Below are 18,606 nucleotides of genomic sequence, written 5' to 3' on the forward strand. Positions count from 1 at the left end.
TAGGGAAAGGGATAAACAGAACAATCTCATTAGTGGGATATAAAAAAGTAGAAAGCCATGTGGGGATGATATTCAGTGACAATAGTGCTGAGGTAAAATAGAAGGACCAGTCCATGGTAGGAAGCTTGTCACAAAGAGTGGAAAGTGCAGTTAGACTAGAGAAGAGTCTACTATGAAAGTGACATGCATGGCCCCCCTTCATTAGCATTAATCCACAGAGTCAAAAGAGAAAAGAGAGGGAAAGAAGACAAAGAAAATGAAAGCAAAGTAAATTGCCTGCTCCACAAGAAGGTGGGGTGGAGGAGTTCCCATGGAAAGGAAGAGGGCATCAGGGAGGTTGAGAAGGAAACTGTTGACATTTTGACCAGAAGTGTACACAGTGAAGGTTGTTGTACATTGAAAGATTGTTACTCAATCATGTACAAATTTATCTGTGAAAAACAAATAACTGCTGTGTGAACAACCTTGTAACCATGGTATGTGAATAAAAAATTTTTTTTGCAAAACATTACACAATTTTTTATTATTAAATGAGAAAAATCTCATTTGTTACATCGTCACATTGCTAGTCAGAGAAATGCTGCAGTGACGAAGAAGGTCAATGTTGGATCAACCAAAGTCCTCATTTCTACAACATTCATTTACAAAGAAATAAAGTTCAACACAGCCCAACACAACATTCTTGGGTTTTCTTCATATTGAAGTCCCCCAAAAATCATCTTCTAATGGGTTTTTTTACTACATAAATTATAGTTATTCATTTTTACAATTCACCCCAAATTGTATGAGATGTACCACACTAAAATTTCTAAAGCTGTTAGGAAATCCTTCACACATCATTATCATCTGATGTGTCACTGCTACTTGTTTCTGTGTCATCATTCTCAATATTGGGTTTGAAAGTGCTGTTTTTCCAGGGTCCAAACTTGAAGTCACAGATCAGACCATTTTTTGAAATACCATTTTTCCACAGGCCATTCTTCTGTAACTGTTCACTAATAACTTGGAATTCTCTCATTTCATCTTCAGTTAAAGGAGCACAAGTTTCATCATTTTCACTGTCTTCTTGCCAGCCCATCTCCTTTAACAATCTGTGTTCTGCTTCAAGTGAACTTGAAAGAACATCCGTTTGTGGGAAGGTAGAAGAACGAATGATCTGTTGAGATATCACTGAGGCATTGCCATTCTCTTGAGGAACTTCACTTTCATCAAAATTTCGGTTTATGTCCCTTTCTTGGCGAGTACTATTGCTGTTATGCAAATTAAACGAGTCGTCATCCTTCTCTGAACCAGCATGGCTTTCATCTTCATGTTCCTCTTCTACTCTGTCCCTCTTTAATGCTTTCAAAAATTCACTCTTCTTATCAGTACGCATACGGGTCAGTTTGGTTAGCCGAGGCTGCAGATTAAGTTTGTCAACAGGTGAAGAGGAATTTGAGCGATTACATTTTGTAGGTGGAGCAGCAGGTTTAGGGACTAAGCCTTTATAAACACTTGGGCCAGTCCCATTCTTAACTGGCTGTGACTGAAGATTTCCTACAATTGGGAATCCAGAGAGCTGTAAGTCTTTTGCATTACCTTTCTTAATAACCAGCATCCTTGGGGTTCTAGATTTAGGATTCGGAGGATATTCTAAGAGAGGAGCTTGGGAGATTTTGGTTTGATATGTGTGTGTCTGGGCATGTAGGCCCCATACACCTGCAGCTAAAGATTTATTCTGATTTGGTTCTCTCTCATACTCAGGATTTAAAGATGGAAAATCTTCAGCCTCAAACTGTTTACCTTCTCTCCTATCATCTTTCCTCCCTGTTTCATTGTCAGGTATGCTGTTTTCGTGTAGTCCTTGGCTTTTTCCAGGATGAAAAATACTGCTACAAGAACGGGAACTTCCACCATGGTACCCCCCTCGATGATTTATGTTTTCTGTACCATTTCTTCCATGTGTACACCATCCATTTTTTTCTTTCCTTCCAAAATTACCTGCATTAGGTCGTCCAATACCAGAATCAAAGCCATCTGAAGAGTTATGTCGTCGACGATTCACATCATACCGATTTTCTGTCCATGAAAAATTTTCAGAATGCTTCTCAAAATTCAATGACGACTTTGTTGACGATGGTGAAGTAGGAAAATTAAGCCAGGCTGGTGCAAAGTCATGCTGCGCCATTTAGGTCCAGTCTCTCCAACTCAATGAAATAGGCTTCAACACCTCATGGCAAGTCCAAATTCCAATAGGACTGCACAGGAAGGTGTTGCGTTTTTCTCTGTAATCTTTATGTTTTCCAGTTTTTTTTTTAATTTTGTATCCTCTGAAATAATATCCAAGTTCTTTAAAGATACTTAACCTACGACTATTTGACATAGAGTTACTACTTCAAGTCAGCTACCCATACTTCTGTCTTAAAGTTTTCATATGGCTATCTTCAGAATAAGCCAAGTTCCTTGGATTTAAGATTCTATAGTCTTCTTTAATTATTCCATGTATTTGTCACAGTTGTACTTATCCACTCCAGATGAAATATCCAAGTTATGAGCCCAAAAGCAAAAACAAAAAGAAACTTCACATCTGAAGGGCATTCCTAAACATTCAGCATCTACAGACACATAGCTATCTCAATACTACCATGCTGCTGGGAAATGACAACATCTTAAATCCCACTTAAATAAAAGATAGAAGGAAAAAGATTGTGTTTTTCAATGTCTTCATTTAGAAAATTTGTCCCATTGTGATCTGAAAATGGTTGAGGTCAACAATTCCTAAAATTTTTAATAAAGGTAAAAATAAACTGCCATGGGACTTCAGAAATATTTAAACAGTAATTTGAAACTGCCGGAACTATTCAGTACACAAATCAAACATATCTTAGAGTTCTGGCTGAAGAACACCAACAGAGAGGGTGAGGGAGGCAAAAATACCACCAGCTGCAATACTTGGGTATGTTATAGAATTCGTCTGAACCGAAATACTGAAGCGATGCCTGTCACTCTTTTTAAGCAGCTTGTAGAAACATTCACTACTATCAGGACACTTCCGAGACGATTCCTGCCGATCTTAAACTTCTGGGGCAAAATTATCCAAAAACATTGTAATTCCAAAATGGCCACTTGAAATATCCGGGGCCTTTCACACAAAACCTAGAAGAAAATCTTCATATCTGAGTAATTCGATCACCTGCAAAAGTTATCAGACAAACTGAAATTACACACTCGCGTTTCCATTTCGAGGTAAAAGTTAATCCCGTCATAACCGACTGCCCACTAGAGGGAAAAAGAATCACTTCCACAGACTCGACCGGGCTCCGGGAAATGTCAGGACCCCAAAGAGGCTGGAAGTGAGCAAAGAATCTGAAAGCTGGGGAGGCGGGGTGGGAAGGAATAAAAAAATTTTTAAAAAGACACTAGGATAAGTATAAGAATGGGTTCAAGAATAGACAGTCATATCGTCATTGCCATTAGCTTTAAAGTCATAACCTCTTACTAGCAAAACAGAATATCATTTATGTTTTTGCAAAAAGCATTTTGTCTTATAAAATTCTTTGGTTCTAAATAAGTGTAGAATAACTATTTGTGAATTTTATTTTTCAAATTGAACTTTTATAAAAACTAATCAAATATCACATCTGATTTATACAATTACTTGATAAAGTAGACTATGAAAATAAGGCTTTTTGCATGTGCAATTTGAAAACAATCTTCAACATGTCTGAGACTAAATTTTATCATCACAGATTGATAGCCTTATTAATATAAATATAGCGAGGGTTGAACGAATTTCATTCCAAGAGCATAGTAAAAATATTTGTGTTATCTGGTAATATTACCATAAATGTTATTTGGAAGATAGAGAAATAGGCTTATAAAGTATGAGAAACACATGATTGAAAAGTGATGACTACTTGATCATAATCCATTTTTTTATTTTGATTCAATCTTCTAATTTTTCATATTGTTGGATTTAGTGGATATTTTTCAGCCTGTTTTTAAACATGAGTTCAATTCCAGGCTAACTTTTATTCCATTGGGAGACTTATATTTTACTTTTTTTTTGACAGTGAGAATAGTCAAATTTTTTACTGATTAGCTTTACCTCTGTTCACTGGTTACTGGGAAACTAAATCAAATTTAAAGTGCAATCATAGTAATTATCTAGTTTATTACCTTTATCTCTATGCCTTTATTAATATCTTATTTGTAGTCTTTTCTTCCCTGGTAATCACTTTTAATGTATATCTTCTTATTATCTGTACTTCTGAATTTCTTATGAGTTACCATTGTTGAACACATAAATCTCTGTTACTTCTGTTTCTGGAAATTGCACTATAGAGTTGCCCACAGATGTAGATAAATTACAAGACAAAGCTACAATTTGGATCTTCTACCCTTTGAGTCTTTATTTAGGGCTCATAATTAAAACTACTATTGGTTTTCTCTGTGATGTCTTAATATATGCAGAATGGTTTTTCCAATTGTCATTTACACAAGACTGTTTGTTTGCAAGATTCAGCTGTTCTGGGGGACAACAGTCTTTCTTTTGAATGGCTCACACTACAGCTCTCTGAAACTAACACATGTACTGGAGTCTCTTGATTTTTTTAAATGAATCTCTTTTTAAATTGAGATATAATGTATATATGGTATAATGTGTAAATATATAGTACAATATGTAAAGCATATTGCCTTAATTATAATTTAAGAATTATTTGTGTATCCGTATATCCTGTAACTGCAACCCTGATCAAGACATTTCTAACACTTATCTTCAATTTTTTTTTTTTTTTAGGCACATTAGTTTTCATGTAGAGGTCACCACTATTCTGTCTTCTATCTTCACTAATTAGGGGAGAGTAAATGAACATGCAAGGAGTCTATAGTTAATTCCATGACAGTATATTTCAAAGATGGAGAAACCCTGTATCTCTTAGGCCAAGGGAATTCCCTCTCTAATGTCCCCAATATTTACTATGCCTATGCAGGAAAAAAAACACACAAAATAATCTCTTTTATTTATTTATTTATTTATTTATTTATTTATTTTTTGACGTCTTTGTTTTGGTGTCGATACTAAAGTTGATGTCTCCAATTTTATTTTATCTTATTTTGTCTTTTTCTTTCTTTTTGCTCTCTGATATGTTTTTATTTCAGGACTGAGACTATTATGTGGTGCTTGTCTTTATTGCTGTAGTGCTCACTGGATATTTTATTTGATATTTCTTTTTGTATTGTTGTAGTGTTTCAATTCCTTTTTTCCTTTCCTCTCTCAAACTGAGGTTGAGAGCCTCTAGAAAGACTCCACCCATTTTTGGCTAATTTGATTTTTACCCCATTTTATTGCTTTTCTTTTCTTCAAACAAAATCACATAACTTGAACTATTTAGTTCTGCCTTTCAAATAGAGGGGGAAAAAAGGGAGGGTACCAGGACCAAACAGATGTACGATCACTAAATAGTAAGTTAGACACAGAGGGGACCACTTATTCTAGCAGCCCATGGGGTGAGGGTGTGGGATATGGGATGCAAGATGGGAACGGGGGTGGAGGGAGGGAGGACAAATTTGGTGATGAGAATTCCCCTGATTTAATGTTAATATGTACCTAAAATATTATTGTGAAAGATATATAAGCCAATATGGTCAAAATAAAAATTATATTAAAAATTTCTCCACCTATAACTCTTCAACCAACTTTCCACCAACTCTACCACCAACTCTTCCATCAACTCTGCCACCCCCATAGTATTCCAGCAAAGGTTCTTATGACTCCTTTGCACCAGGGCAACTGTGTCTCAATTTGACATGAGAGTTTCTAATTGAGATGACCCTTTTCTCTTAAAGTGACAGATCCATTTTGGAATCGATCTCCAAGATATACCAATGGCTAAAAATCTTAAGCTGCTATGAGACACATGTGGATCACAAGAATCTAGTATTTTAGATACTTTGGCCAGTTCTAAAATCCATGGCATAAAATGGAGCTATGCTAGGGTCTCCAGAGTCTCCTGGGCACAGCTTAGCTAGGAGGCTCTCAGCCTGCCAGACCTTTAAAATGAAAACTCCCCCTATACATCTTTTTAGAAGTCTCTGATTAAAAACTCTTCACACCTCAATTTTTTATATCCATCCAAATTTATAATCTCTCAAAACATGCACTCATTTCATTAAAATGACACTTTTTATTATTTCTATAAAATCACCTTCATGAAATGACAATCCTTCTGTTTTATTAATTCACTCATTCAGCAAGTGGGTGGCATGGAATGCATGCATTACTGAGCTAGACAGGTGAATCTCAGAATTCTGTAAAGCTTATACTCCTATGGAGGAAATAAATAAGCAAATGAATACATTTAATTTTATAAGGGCTATAAAGAATAAAACAGGGGATTTAAGTGAAAAGTAATTCAAAGTAAGGAGAACTAAATAATAGAAATGACTAGTTTATTGGCAAGCAGAAAAGTGTTCTCTGACACTGTGGTGGTGGTGGTTGTTTGAACAGAGATTTCACTGCTAGGAAGATGTGTAGACACAGAATTCAGATTAGAAGCACTGAAATTCGCAAAAGGCTAAAGACAGATCAAAGGTTATATATTCTAGAAGTTATAAGAAAGTCCTTGATTGGCTGGAAAGAGTATAGCAGCAAGGCAGTCAGGGCTCGTACCTTGCTTAAGGTTGATGGAAGTTCAATCCCAGACACTATATATGGTACTCTGAGAACTACCAGAAATGATCCCTGAGCATAGGAACAGAAAAATGTTCTTCACGACTGGGTATGGGGAAGAAAGTAAGGGAAGAAGAGAAAGAAGAAACAAAGAAAGGAAGAATGGAAATCCTTGTGAGACAGGACAGTGAAATAATTTACACGCTATTCATTAAAGTTAAATGCAGTAAAAACTGTAGTAGTCACTGATGATATCATACTTAAATGTAGTAACCTTAAAATAAAGTAGATATCTGACCCGTGGTATATATTAGGCTACGTAAATTGTTGCAAGCTCCCCATAGAACCTATAGTGAAAGATAATTTTGTGTAAGCTGTCTTTGTGGTATAATCAGACTAGAGCAGGGGTCTCAAATTCAATTTGCCGCAGGAGGCAAAATCCGGATGATCCTTGAGTGCAAAGTCAGTAGTAAGCCTTGAACATTGGAGGGTGTGACCCAAACAACTAAAACAAAACAAAACAAAACAAAACACAACAAAAAGATTCCTCTAGGGCAGGGCCACAAAATGTTGTACGGAGGGCCGCAAACGAGTTTAAGATCCCTGGACTAGAGGCTTAAATCATATTCTCTATGCTTCAGAGTTCTATCCAGTATCAATATTAAGACAAACAAACAAAAAAAATAAGCAGCAACACATTGAGTCTCAGGAAATTCTGAAAGAAAAATTGGAAACAGACTGAGTTCTGGAGCAAGATTAAACATTATGTAAAATAGCAGTCTTCACTGTTTAAAAGAGGTTTAGATTCTAGTAAAGAGTAGTATCCCTGGGCCAGAATGATGACATACTGGAGTTGCTGTGGGTGTCTTTTTGTTCCACGGTTTCCAGGCTCTTAAATATTTTTGGTATTTTCAATGTTTTAATATGCTCAAACAGAGTTAGAAAATAGAAATATTTATTGAAAAGCAGAAGAGAGGAACTTAATATAGGACTAAGTTCAGATTAGCTCATTTTTGTGTGTACCTTTTTTTTCTATGAAAACTGGATTTTTGTGCTATTTATCAAAGTATCAGAAGATTCCCAATTGTTTCCCAAAAATGTCTCACTAATTTATAATTCAGTTGTGTTGTTAAGTTTATTATCTTGCTAAGTGGTAACACAGCCTGGTGGGGACTGTCTATTTAAGAACTCTTAGGTTATATATTTCATTATATCCTCAGATATTAATACTCTGCTACTTCTTTGTTTTCTGTGAGGTAGAAATTCTGCTCTTGGGAAAGTTTCACCAGTCTCAGAAACAGTGCAGGAATTTTCAGGAATATTTAAAATGTAGGAAGAGCGCTGATAAAATGAAGCTGTTTACAACAGTTGACAAGAAGAAAGTGAGGCATCCTCTTCAATAGTATACAGTAAGCTGGGCATTGGCCTTGCACAAAGCCCTATATATAGTTTTCTAGGTTCCTGTTGTATGTAGGCACCACATGCAAAAAAAATAAATAAATAAAATAAAAAATAAAGAGTCCTTTTAGCAACATTTATGTATTGGGAATGGATGATGTTCTGTTGCTAATTAAACATGGAAGGGAGCACTCATAAAAAATTTAAATATTCTAAACAGGTTGATGAAGCATCCAAATAATTCCTCCCCCAAAAGAGTGAGAAACAGAAAGAGACAGAGAGATAGAGGCAGAAAGATAGAGGATTTTAGTCTAAAAACTATATTAGGATATAAGTTATATCCTAATACATGATAAATTATATCCTAGATAAATATTAATTATTGAGAATTATAAATATTATTGGTGATATGCATGAATACAACATTATTTTTTCAGTATGATAATCTCAATAGGTCAATTTTACTGTGATCAAAACCAATTTAAAAACAAATGGGTTTATTATGGACTGCAAGTTGTTCAGAGAATTTGTTATGTAGTTGTGAAAGATCTTTATTTTGTCTCAAATGTTTACCTGGAGAATGTGATTAGCATAAAATAAAAGAGGAGTTTTAGTTGCAAAACAGTCCATTATTTGGTAATTGATTTCAGTGTGACTAAAAGTTATTGATGATATTGTCTTGTACTTTTTCATTATAAGCAAGACCAAAATAAGGGAATTAAATTAATTTGCAGCAGAATTTAGATGAGATACAAAGTTAACTTTTTTGGGATAAATTACTTCTTAGTATGATTTGTGTACTTACCTATGGCTTTTCTGAGGACAGGAGCACTTTCGCGAATATCAATGATAAATATTCTCATCTCTGTGAGATAGGCAGTCTTTGTCACACTTAATCCTAGTCACAGATAATAGTAAACAAATGGGCATAGCTGTGTTCAAAACTGGTCCAGGCCTGACTTGTGTCGAGTGGGATAACATATACCAACCCCTGTTTCAGAAGATTAGAATTAGAGTCTGTAAAATTAAATTTCCAAGGGGAAACCTGCTGTAAACATTGAGTTTGGGTAACTCTCAACATGTGGTAAGAGCTCTGAGGATTTGTAGCTCTGAGATACCTATTGCATGTGATCCCTTTTGAGTATACTGTTGTTGAATTGATTCTTCAAACTTCAGTTAGCACAGTGGTCCTCAAACTATGGCCCATGGACCACATATTGTATTTGTATCTGTTTTGTTTCTTCATTGCAAAATAAGATATATGCAGTGTGCATAAGTTTTGTTTTCACTATAGTCAGACCCTCCAATGGTCTGAGGGACAGTGAACTGGTCCCCTGTTTAAAAAGTTTGAGGCATTTGAAAAGATGAGTTCTAACTAAAACTTGTGGAAGACTAAGAGTAAGGCTCAATATGTGAGCTCTTTCCTTAATTGTCTGAAGCCCTGGGTTCCATTCAGGAAATGGAAAAAGAAGATATTTTATCAGAATAACAGAAAAGTTATTTAATATTTAAAATATTTTTTTGAAAAAAATTTATGATGAGTCCTGGAGTGATAGTATAGTGGGTAGAAAGGATGCTTGTCTTTCTCATGACTGATCTGGGTTTTATCCCAGGTATCATATATCATATAAGGTCTCAGTACCCCACCAAGAGGGAGGGATCCCTGAATACAGAGCCAGAAGTAAGTCCTGTGCACTGCTGAGTGTCCCCCGTTTTTATGATTTATTTTGTGTTTTATTATATTGTTTTTATTCTTTCCATTTTTTTTCTCTGTTGCTAATATATGATGACCAGGGACATGCTTGTCTGTGGTGTTTGCAAGTGATAGAAAATTACCTTTATTTAAAAATTTGTTTTTGTTATTATTATATACAATTAAATGGTTAATACACTGAAACTCTTGTAAGAAAAATGACAGCCACTTAGCTTCTCTTAATTGTAACTATTTTTCCCTTTCTAAATTCACCCTCTATCCCAGGAGCAGACGATATTGCATATTTTAAGAATGCTTACTCGTAGCTTAACCTCTGAGCTTCAATGTAGTTAGTGTACTAAGATAAGATATAGCAAGATATGAAAACTGAAAGGCTCCCAAAGCAAGAACAGTAAGACTTCTTTCTACTTTTACTCTACTGCTTAGAAGTTCTCCTATAAAATATGCTAAGGGCAAAGATAGGAGACAAAAGAATCTCAAGTTAGTGTGACTGAGGTGGCAACAGGACATCACAAACTCTAGGGAAGTATAATTAACAATTTCGGTGTAATGGTTAAATAAAACATAATAAATAGCAGAGGTCAGCAGGAGAAACAGTAAAGTTGTCAGGGGTGTTGCCTTGCAAGAAGCCGACCAAAGTTTAATCCTTAGGAACAAATATGCTCACTCAAGCTGCACCAGGAATGATCCCTGAGTTGCAGAACCAGTAGTAATCCCTGAACACTACCAGATGACAAACAAGTACCAACAAAATCACAGTGTAGTCTTAACTTGTTCCATGATGTATAAAATAATAATTTGGAGGGGACAGTCAAATTTTGGAATTTTAAAATATTGGGTATTTTAATTCAACATTTTCAAGTCCTGCAAGAATTAAACATTGTATGTGATTAAGACAAAAACAAAGTGGACCAGAGAGATAGTACAAGGTTTAAAGCTTCTATTCTTGCCTGACACTTAGTCTACCCTAGTTAATCCCATGCACCTACTATGGCCTCCAAACCTTCTCCAGGGATGATCACTGGAGAAAAAAGCCTAAGGTAGCCCTGAGTACTGGTGACTGTGTACCAATTCCCAGCCTACCTTTTAAAAAACAAAACAAAACAAACCTGAAGACTTAAAATGATAAATGGAGTTCTGTAGTAGAAAATTATTATTTTTCCGAGAACCAAAACTTGAAAATAAAAAGAGACATTGTAATAGACTTATTTATACAAGAAGAATATTCAGAGGAAGGATGTCATCAGAATACGAAAATCTTGGAGCCATATCAAAATAAATTCTTCTGTACATAGAATATGATCCATGCCTAGTAAATAATTGCTTTTCAAATTGAATAAATTGAATAAACAAATCTTCAATTTAAATATTTGAGTGATAAAAGTATGGCTAAGCAGAGTTAACTCAAAATTCGAGGAATTTAATTGAAAGTAGAGCAGAGAAGACATGCAAACTAAAATAGAAACTAAAAGGACATTATTTAGTACAGGAAAGAGAAGGGAGAACAACTATGTTCAGTAGCCTCTTTTCATGAATTTCCATTCCAGTTCTAGACCTTTGTGATATATAAGCTAATAAAAACTTCACACCTTAAGCTAAACATTCATTTCTGTTATTTTGTAAGTAAAACCATCTAGGCAGAGGAAATGGTAAAGCACATGCCTTACATGTGTAAAGCTTTAGGTTTGATATATAGCACCATGTATTCTGAGCACCTTCAAATGAAAGTTCTGGCCTCTGAATAGTACTAGATGTGGTCACATGTACTAAGAGTAATAGCAAAGTAATAAATAAAATAAATTATTGGAATGAAGAATATAACATTATCGAGCATCACTAGTTGTAAAATCAGTGACTACAGTGTCTTGGTTATTAATCCTATTGGTTAAACCCCAAGAAGACCCATATGCAAGATATATATATATATATAATTCTTAAACATAAAAGTTATTCATCATTCATTGGGGTACTTAATTTTGTTAATTTAAAAGTATAATCGAGGCTGGTGCGGTGGTACTAGAGGCAGGCCTTGCAAGCCTTAGCCTAGGATGGACCACAGTTGAATCTCCGGAAGTCCCATATGGTCCCCCAAGCCAGGAGCGATTTCTGAGTGCATAGCCAGGAGTAACCCCTGAGCGTCAACCATTATCCCCCCCAACAAAAACATAAAATTATCATTGAGATTACCTGTTAATCAAGACTGGTGCAATCTTTAATATAAATAAGACTTTAAGTAATTAGAAAATGAAATGAAAAAATATGTTGCTCTAAAAAACGTGATTCAATGAAAAGAGTTTTGATTTTATAGTAAAAGAAAAATACCACGGTTTCTGGTAACTGAAATCTTAAGGGCTTTTTTATTTAATTAGATGCTATAATTATTTCAAATTCAAATTTATAAGTTTGAACCTTGCTTTCAGAACATATAAATGCCTTAGACATAAATTCCATAAGTCTATACTTCATAACAAAAGTGTTTATTCATCTGTCATATATATTTGCATGATTATAATAGTAATATCATTTTATGCATCTTAAAATATTTTAACATACATTCCAAGAGCAAATTTTCAGTTTATTGAAAGTAGCAGATGAGTTATTAGATTTTGATGCGGTTATAAAGCCACTTATTCCATATAACTTGAGACAATTTGGCTACTCTAAGATTTAGTATCAGATTAATCTGTACTAAGTAGCTCATCTCATTTTAGTTATGCCATGTTCTGAATTATAAATTTAGCAACAGCATTGAATTTCCGTAATGCAATAAATAAAATTAAACAATATAGATTGATTTTTTCATTGATCTTAGGTTAATATAAAATAATTTTAAATGTTTTCATCTTAGATTCTCATTTCTAGTTGGCAAGTTTTCGAAAACTGCCCTGAGAAGTCATGCAAATTTACTTATAAATTTAAAATATAAACACAGATAGGAATAACCCAATATGTATACACACATATATTAACACACATATATGAAGCACAATATAATTATATGGCACTATGCAAGAATGATTGTATTTATAAGCATACTTGGGAATTAGGTCATTCTAGATCATCTGCATAGTAAATCAATAGCTTTCCAGGCATCAACATTTAAATCATAATATTAAGAGTAGATGCTGACTAATGAAATACAAATTTTAAACTCACAGTTAAACATTTGGCTTTTGTATGCATCAGCTACAAACAGGAAAAGAAAAAGAAAAAAAAATGGTGCATTTATGGGGCCAGAGAGATAACATGGAAGTAAGGCATTTGCCTTGCATGCAGAAGGACAGTAGTTTGAATCCCGGCATTCCATATGGTCCCCCGAGCCTGCCAGGAGCGATTTCTGAGCGTAGAGCCAGGAGTAACCCCTGAGCACTGCCGGGTGTGACACAAAAACCAAAAAATAAAAATAAAAAATACGATGATGCATTTAAATTGACAATAATAGAGAAAACATAATAAAATTCTAATACAGGTAAATCATAAGAGAAAACACAATACCAAAGTTTGTTAGCATTTATTTTATATTTTTATAATATCTTGATTTAAGCAACATGATTACAAACATGTTTGTAGTTGAGTCAGTTATAAAAAAGAAACCCCGCCTTAACCCTGCCACAGAATACCTTCTCAGATCACAAAGCACAATCAAATTAAAAGTGAACTACAAAGGGATACAGAGGAAAATCTTTAACACCTGGATATTAAGCAGCTCACTACTGAATAATAAGTGGGTTAGAGATAAAATCAGAGAGGAAATCAAAAGATTCCTGGAGACAAATGTGAATGAAGACACAAATTATCAGAATTGTGGGACACAGCAGAAGCTTCTGCTAAAAGGAAAATATATAGCTTTGCAAGCACACATCAGGAGGAAGAAGGGGCATACATAGTTTAGTGATGCAGTTTTAAAAAAGTTAGAAAACGTGGGGCCTGAGTGATTACACAGCAGTAGGGCGCTTGCCTAGCATACAGCTGATCTAGGATGGACCTCGTTGATCCCCTGACGTCCCATATGGTCCCCCGAGCTAGGAGCGAATTCTGAGCGCATAGCCAGAAGTAATTCCTGAACGTCACAGGGTGTGGCCCAAAAAGCAAAAAATAAAATAATAAAAAATCAATAAAATGAATGAAAAATAGGTAGACAGAAGGAAATAACAAATTTTACAGCAGAAATAAATGAAGTGGAAATCCATAAAACTATCCAAAAGATCAACAAAGCAAAAATTGGTTCTTTGAAAAAAATAAGATTGATAAAACACTAGAAAAATTCACAAAGAGGGGCTGGTGAGGTGGCGCTAGAGGTAAGGTGTCTGCCTTGCAAGCACTAGCCAAGGAAGGACCGCAGTTTGATCCCCCGGTGTCCCATATGGTCCCACCAAGCCAGCGGCAATTTCTGAGCACTTAGCCAGGAGTAACCCCTGAGCATCAAACGGGTGTGGCCCGAAAAAAAAAAAAAGAAAAAATCACAAAGAAAGGAAGGGAAACTTAATAAAATGGATTAGAAGTGAAAAGGCAGAGATTACAGAGACTCAAAGGGTAATCAGAGACTACTTTGAGAAACTCTATGCCACAAGACATGTGAACCTGGAAGACATAGATAAATTCTTGAACTTTTATAATCTTCCACGGTTGAATCAGAATGATCTAGCATATCTAAACAGATCCATCACTATTGAGGAAATTAAAATGGTAATCAAAAGTCTTCCCCCAAAAAACTGCCCAGGCCCAGATGGATTCACTAATGAATTCTCTCAAACCTTTCAAGTGAAACTACTACCACTCCTTTTCAGGATCTTTCAGGAAACTGAGGAAACAGAAACACTCCCAAATAGTTTTTATGAAGTTAATATCACCAAAAACCATACAGAGATGCTGCAAATAAAGAAAACTATTATGCTGAGTGAAATAATTTTGTTAGCTTTTAGCACTTCACGAGTGCTTAGCGAAAATAAACCCTTACACAATAAAAAGGGAAAGTCATCTCAAATTGACCTGGAGGGGAAAGTATAGGGAGGTTATAAACTGAACTCTCTTTCCTACTTCTTTCCAATCTTTTAATCCTGAAGGTTGGGCAAAATCAACAAAAGCCTTTAAAAAGCCTTCAGAAAAGGTTTTAATCCTTTAAATCAAATTTTTTACAAGCCTATCAGTCACAGTTTCCTGAAAATTACTTCAGAATCAATAATGTCCTTACTTGAAATGTTTTACATTACCTAGAGTAATATATCCTAAAATTTTATATTTAAATGACTACTTTCAATTGTTGCTATCTTTTATGTTATATGATTCTTTTATTTACTATTGGCAATTATCCTACTCTGTAAGAAGATTCTACAGAAAGAACTCTTGCTATTTAATATTTTCTTTCCCATAGACAATTATTTGTGTGTTGGGTAAACCATATACCTGCAGGCAAAAAATAAAAGTGCATCACTGTACAAAAGTTAATTTAAAATTGATTAAAAAGACTGGGTTATCTGAACAATAATATTGTAAAAGAAATTCAGGAAAAAAAACTCATGATGTCAATTTTTATTAATCTGGGAATTTGTGATTGCAACACATACACACAAGAAAATGTAGACAAATGTAACTGCAACAAACTAAAACTTAGTATACAGTGAAAATGTATCCTAATAAACAGGAAAAACATTTGCATGCAATACATCTGACACAGCACTAATATTGAAGACAATATAAGAAATTCATAAAATTTAGCAAGAAGTTTCCCTCCTCCCCCTGCCCCCAGGGCCCAAGTTGCCAGGGCCAGCCCTGAAGGGATCTCAGTCTCCTGGACTACGTGTTCAGTCCAGGAGGCCTATGACCAGCTGTCTGCCCAGAGAGCCTGACATACCAGAAAAAAGAGGGACAGCATTCCTGGCATGTGCGATTTTCTGGGTCCAACTGCAGGCTCCCTCTCCAGTTTGAAAATGCAAAGGAGAGGGGTTTCCCTTCTTCCCCCCACCCAGGGCCCGAGTTGCCAAGGCTGGCCCTGAAGGCCAGTCTGGCGTTGGGGGATCTCAGTCTCCTGAACTACATACTGGACCCCCTTATTATTTGTTACTAATACTAATTTTCAAAACTGCGCAGGCGCAAATGCCTAAGACCAAGACCAAGTTGTCTTATCACCTCACCTAACACTGGATGGAAATCAGAAGATGTACTGTCCTGTGAACTTTGAAAAATAAGAGCACCATGTACAGAAAACTGACTTTGACAGCTGCAACTGGACAGAACTTTCCTTGGAACCAATAAGGAAAACCCTGCCCTAGACTGTAGACCAGAACTCTTAAAAAAAAAAAAAAAGACAAATATACTTTTTAAGCATTATCCAAAAACGTTCTTTATCCTAGACTGTTCCTAGGAATGGAATCAGGATGCCCAAGATTTGGATAAAATATTCAAATAGACCTTTATTGTCTTGTCTTTTTGTGGAAGTGACTTTTCATACTGACTCTAAGACTAAACCATGAACAGTTCATCTATATATTGTATATAGTCTCTATCATGTATTGCCTCTCCTCCACCACTGTGTCTCTCCTACCCCCTCATCTCCCAACCCTCATTGAAAGACACCCTCGACAAAGAACTAAAACCAACATGCCCACTGACTCATACTTGATGGCCCCTCTCACCCCCATCAAACTGTGGACTGTTGCATGATACAGGAATCAGCTTCAGCAAAACCCCTAGTTCAAGGACAATATAGAGTTTCGTAATGCTGCAAAACATGTCTCAAAATCAACTATCACTTGTTTTCTTCAAATACCTTTCTTTTCTTTTCTTTTTTTAAACACAGGTTTATTTATCTGTTCTATTTTAATGTATACATATTTTCGCTATCCTTACCATTTTTGGTGCTTCTGGGTACTAAAGCCTTGCCTGGGATAAAAGGGCAAATTAAAAACAGACCATAGAGACTGTGAGTGTAACCTGTCATCCTTACCCAAAATAGCACCAGCAATCCAATATGAAACCATATGTTTTTGTATGGGCACAGTAAATAAGGGAAAACCATAGACACAGAAATAAGATCTTATCTTCTAGGGATAAGACCTCACACTTTTTATAACACAAGGGTGCCTCCCATCCTGGACATGTGTCATGTGGATACAACCCAGTCTCCAGGAGATTGGACAGTATTAGTTCAACCCCAAACCCCAGATCCCAGATATAGAACTGATACAGCTCTGGGCAACAATTCCAGGAACCAACTCCATTGGGAGAATTATAGCACAGCTCTGGCACCAACTTGTACCAGTTATGATATGACAACGAGGAAATGACAACTTGACCCAAGACCAAGTTGTCTTATCACCTCACCTAACACTGAATGGAAATCAGAAGATGTACTGTCCTTTGAACTGCGAAAAATAAGAGCACCATGTACAGAAAACTGACTTTGACAGCTGCGACTTGGCAGAACTTTCCATGGGACCGATAAGGAAAACCCTGCCCTAGACTGTAGACCAGAACTCTTATTTAAAAAAAAAAAAAAGGATTTCTTATTGCAGAGGCCCAACTTGGACAACAGAGACTGAGCTGAACACTTAGATCCATAATAATATCCTATATTTCAGCTTGGGGACTGAATGAAAACAGGGAGCATCTGTTACAGAAGCCTGAACACAACAACAATGATGGAACAGAACCTTAGGAACCATAAAGAATCTAACCTAGACCCTATCCTAGGACCTGAGCAACTGCCAAGACCACTGGCTACAGTGGCCTCATTTTCTCACCCACAACTTAGAGGAAAGTTTCCTGGCACCACATAAAAAGCCCTTGGGATGAGATAATGAGTATCTATGGAGCCAGAGGTTGATTCCATGATGATATGCTTCAAGGATGGAGAGGCCCTGAATCTCTTCGGCCACAGGAATTCCCATTCTCCCCCAATGCTTACTGTGCCTATGGGAAAAAAAATAAAGTGAAGGGAATGCCAAACCCTGCCACTCCAGAACCCCTTCTTTTTCTTGTTTTGCTTTGATTTGTTAGTTTTTTACTTTATTTTTCTTCTCTTCTTTCCTCTACTTTAATCTTCCCTTTTCACTCCTATGGTTATATATTTCTTTTTCTTTTTTCTTATTAGCCGGGTGCTTTCCCCCCTTTTTTTTCTTTCTTTTTTTGGTAGTTGCTGCCAAATTATTTTTTCTCTTCTTCCTTTTTTTTGTTCTTATCCTTTTTATCACAAATGACAACAGAATAGATAATCTACAACAAGCTTAAAGTGGAGACCAGTTGCATTAGTATTCTGGAGGAAAAAGGATGGAGATATGAGATGCATGTTGGAAATGGGGGTGGAGGGAGGACAGCACTGGGGGTGGGAGTGCCCCTCATTCAACGACACTATGTACCATAAATAATTCTGTAAAAAAATAAAGATATTAAATTAAAAAAATGTAGCAAGAAAATAAAAACAACTCTATTGAAAATGAGGGAAAGTGTGTTCCCTTCAGCAGCACATATACTAAAATTGGAATGATACAGAGAAGATTAGCATGGACCCTGTGCAAGGATGACACGCAAATTTGTGAAGCATTCCATATTTTTAAAAAACAATGAGGGAAAGAACAAATCAGACACTTGACACATAAGACATAGAGATATGATAACAGGCATGTGAGAATATGCTTATTACAGTTTATCTTTACAGAAATGCAAATAAATCTACAATAAAATATTACCTTGAACTTGTAGAAATGGCCTATGTTAGGTTAGAAACAATGTGTGTTTTAGGAACAGTGTTACTGGAATGATTGGGAAACAGTATCCTTAGTGCATTTATTAGATATGTGGATAAATCCAGGTTCTATAGAAAAGAGTTTAAAGGACTCTGAGGACT

At 35.7% G+C, this 18,606-nt stretch overlaps 1 protein-coding gene and 1 non-coding gene across 3 annotated transcripts; one reads left to right on the forward strand and one right to left on the reverse strand.

The window, feature by feature from the left end:
* Nucleotides 1-829: 829 nt before the first annotated feature.
* Nucleotides 830-2,630, reverse strand: LOC126008768 (vasculin-like). 2 transcript variants are annotated; one of them, XM_049773013.1, is made up of 2 exons: nt 1,690-2,630; nt 830-1,632 (listed from the first exon to the last, which is right to left on the reverse strand). In XM_049773013.1, exons 1-2 carry the CDS (start codon nt 2,165-2,167, stop codon nt 830-832), a joined length of 1,281 nt encoding a protein of 426 aa, XP_049628970.1. In that variant the 5' UTR covers nt 2,168-2,630. The 2 variants fall into 2 exon arrangements, with proteins under 2 accessions (XP_049628970.1, XP_049628969.1); XM_049773012.1 differs by having other exon boundaries at nt 830-2,630.
* Nucleotides 2,631-18,207: 15,577 nt separating this feature from the next.
* On the forward strand, nt 18,208-18,314 carry LOC126010539 (U6 spliceosomal RNA). The gene has a single exon (XR_007496563.1). It is a non-coding gene; the product is annotated as a U6 spliceosomal RNA (small nuclear RNA).
* The last annotated feature ends 292 nt before the right edge of the window (nt 18,315-18,606 follow it).

This window comes from Suncus etruscus, chromosome 5, assembly GCF_024139225.1.
Source record: "Suncus etruscus isolate mSunEtr1 chromosome 5, mSunEtr1.pri.cur, whole genome shotgun sequence".
Classification (NCBI taxonomy): Eukaryota; Metazoa; Chordata; class Mammalia; order Eulipotyphla; family Soricidae; genus Suncus; species Suncus etruscus.

Excerpts from the sequence above, each read along its gene's own strand:
- LOC126008768 (XM_049773012.1), bottom strand. The coding sequence starts at position 2,167 with ATGGCGCAGCATGACTTTGCACCAGCCTGGCTTAATTTTCCTACTTCA.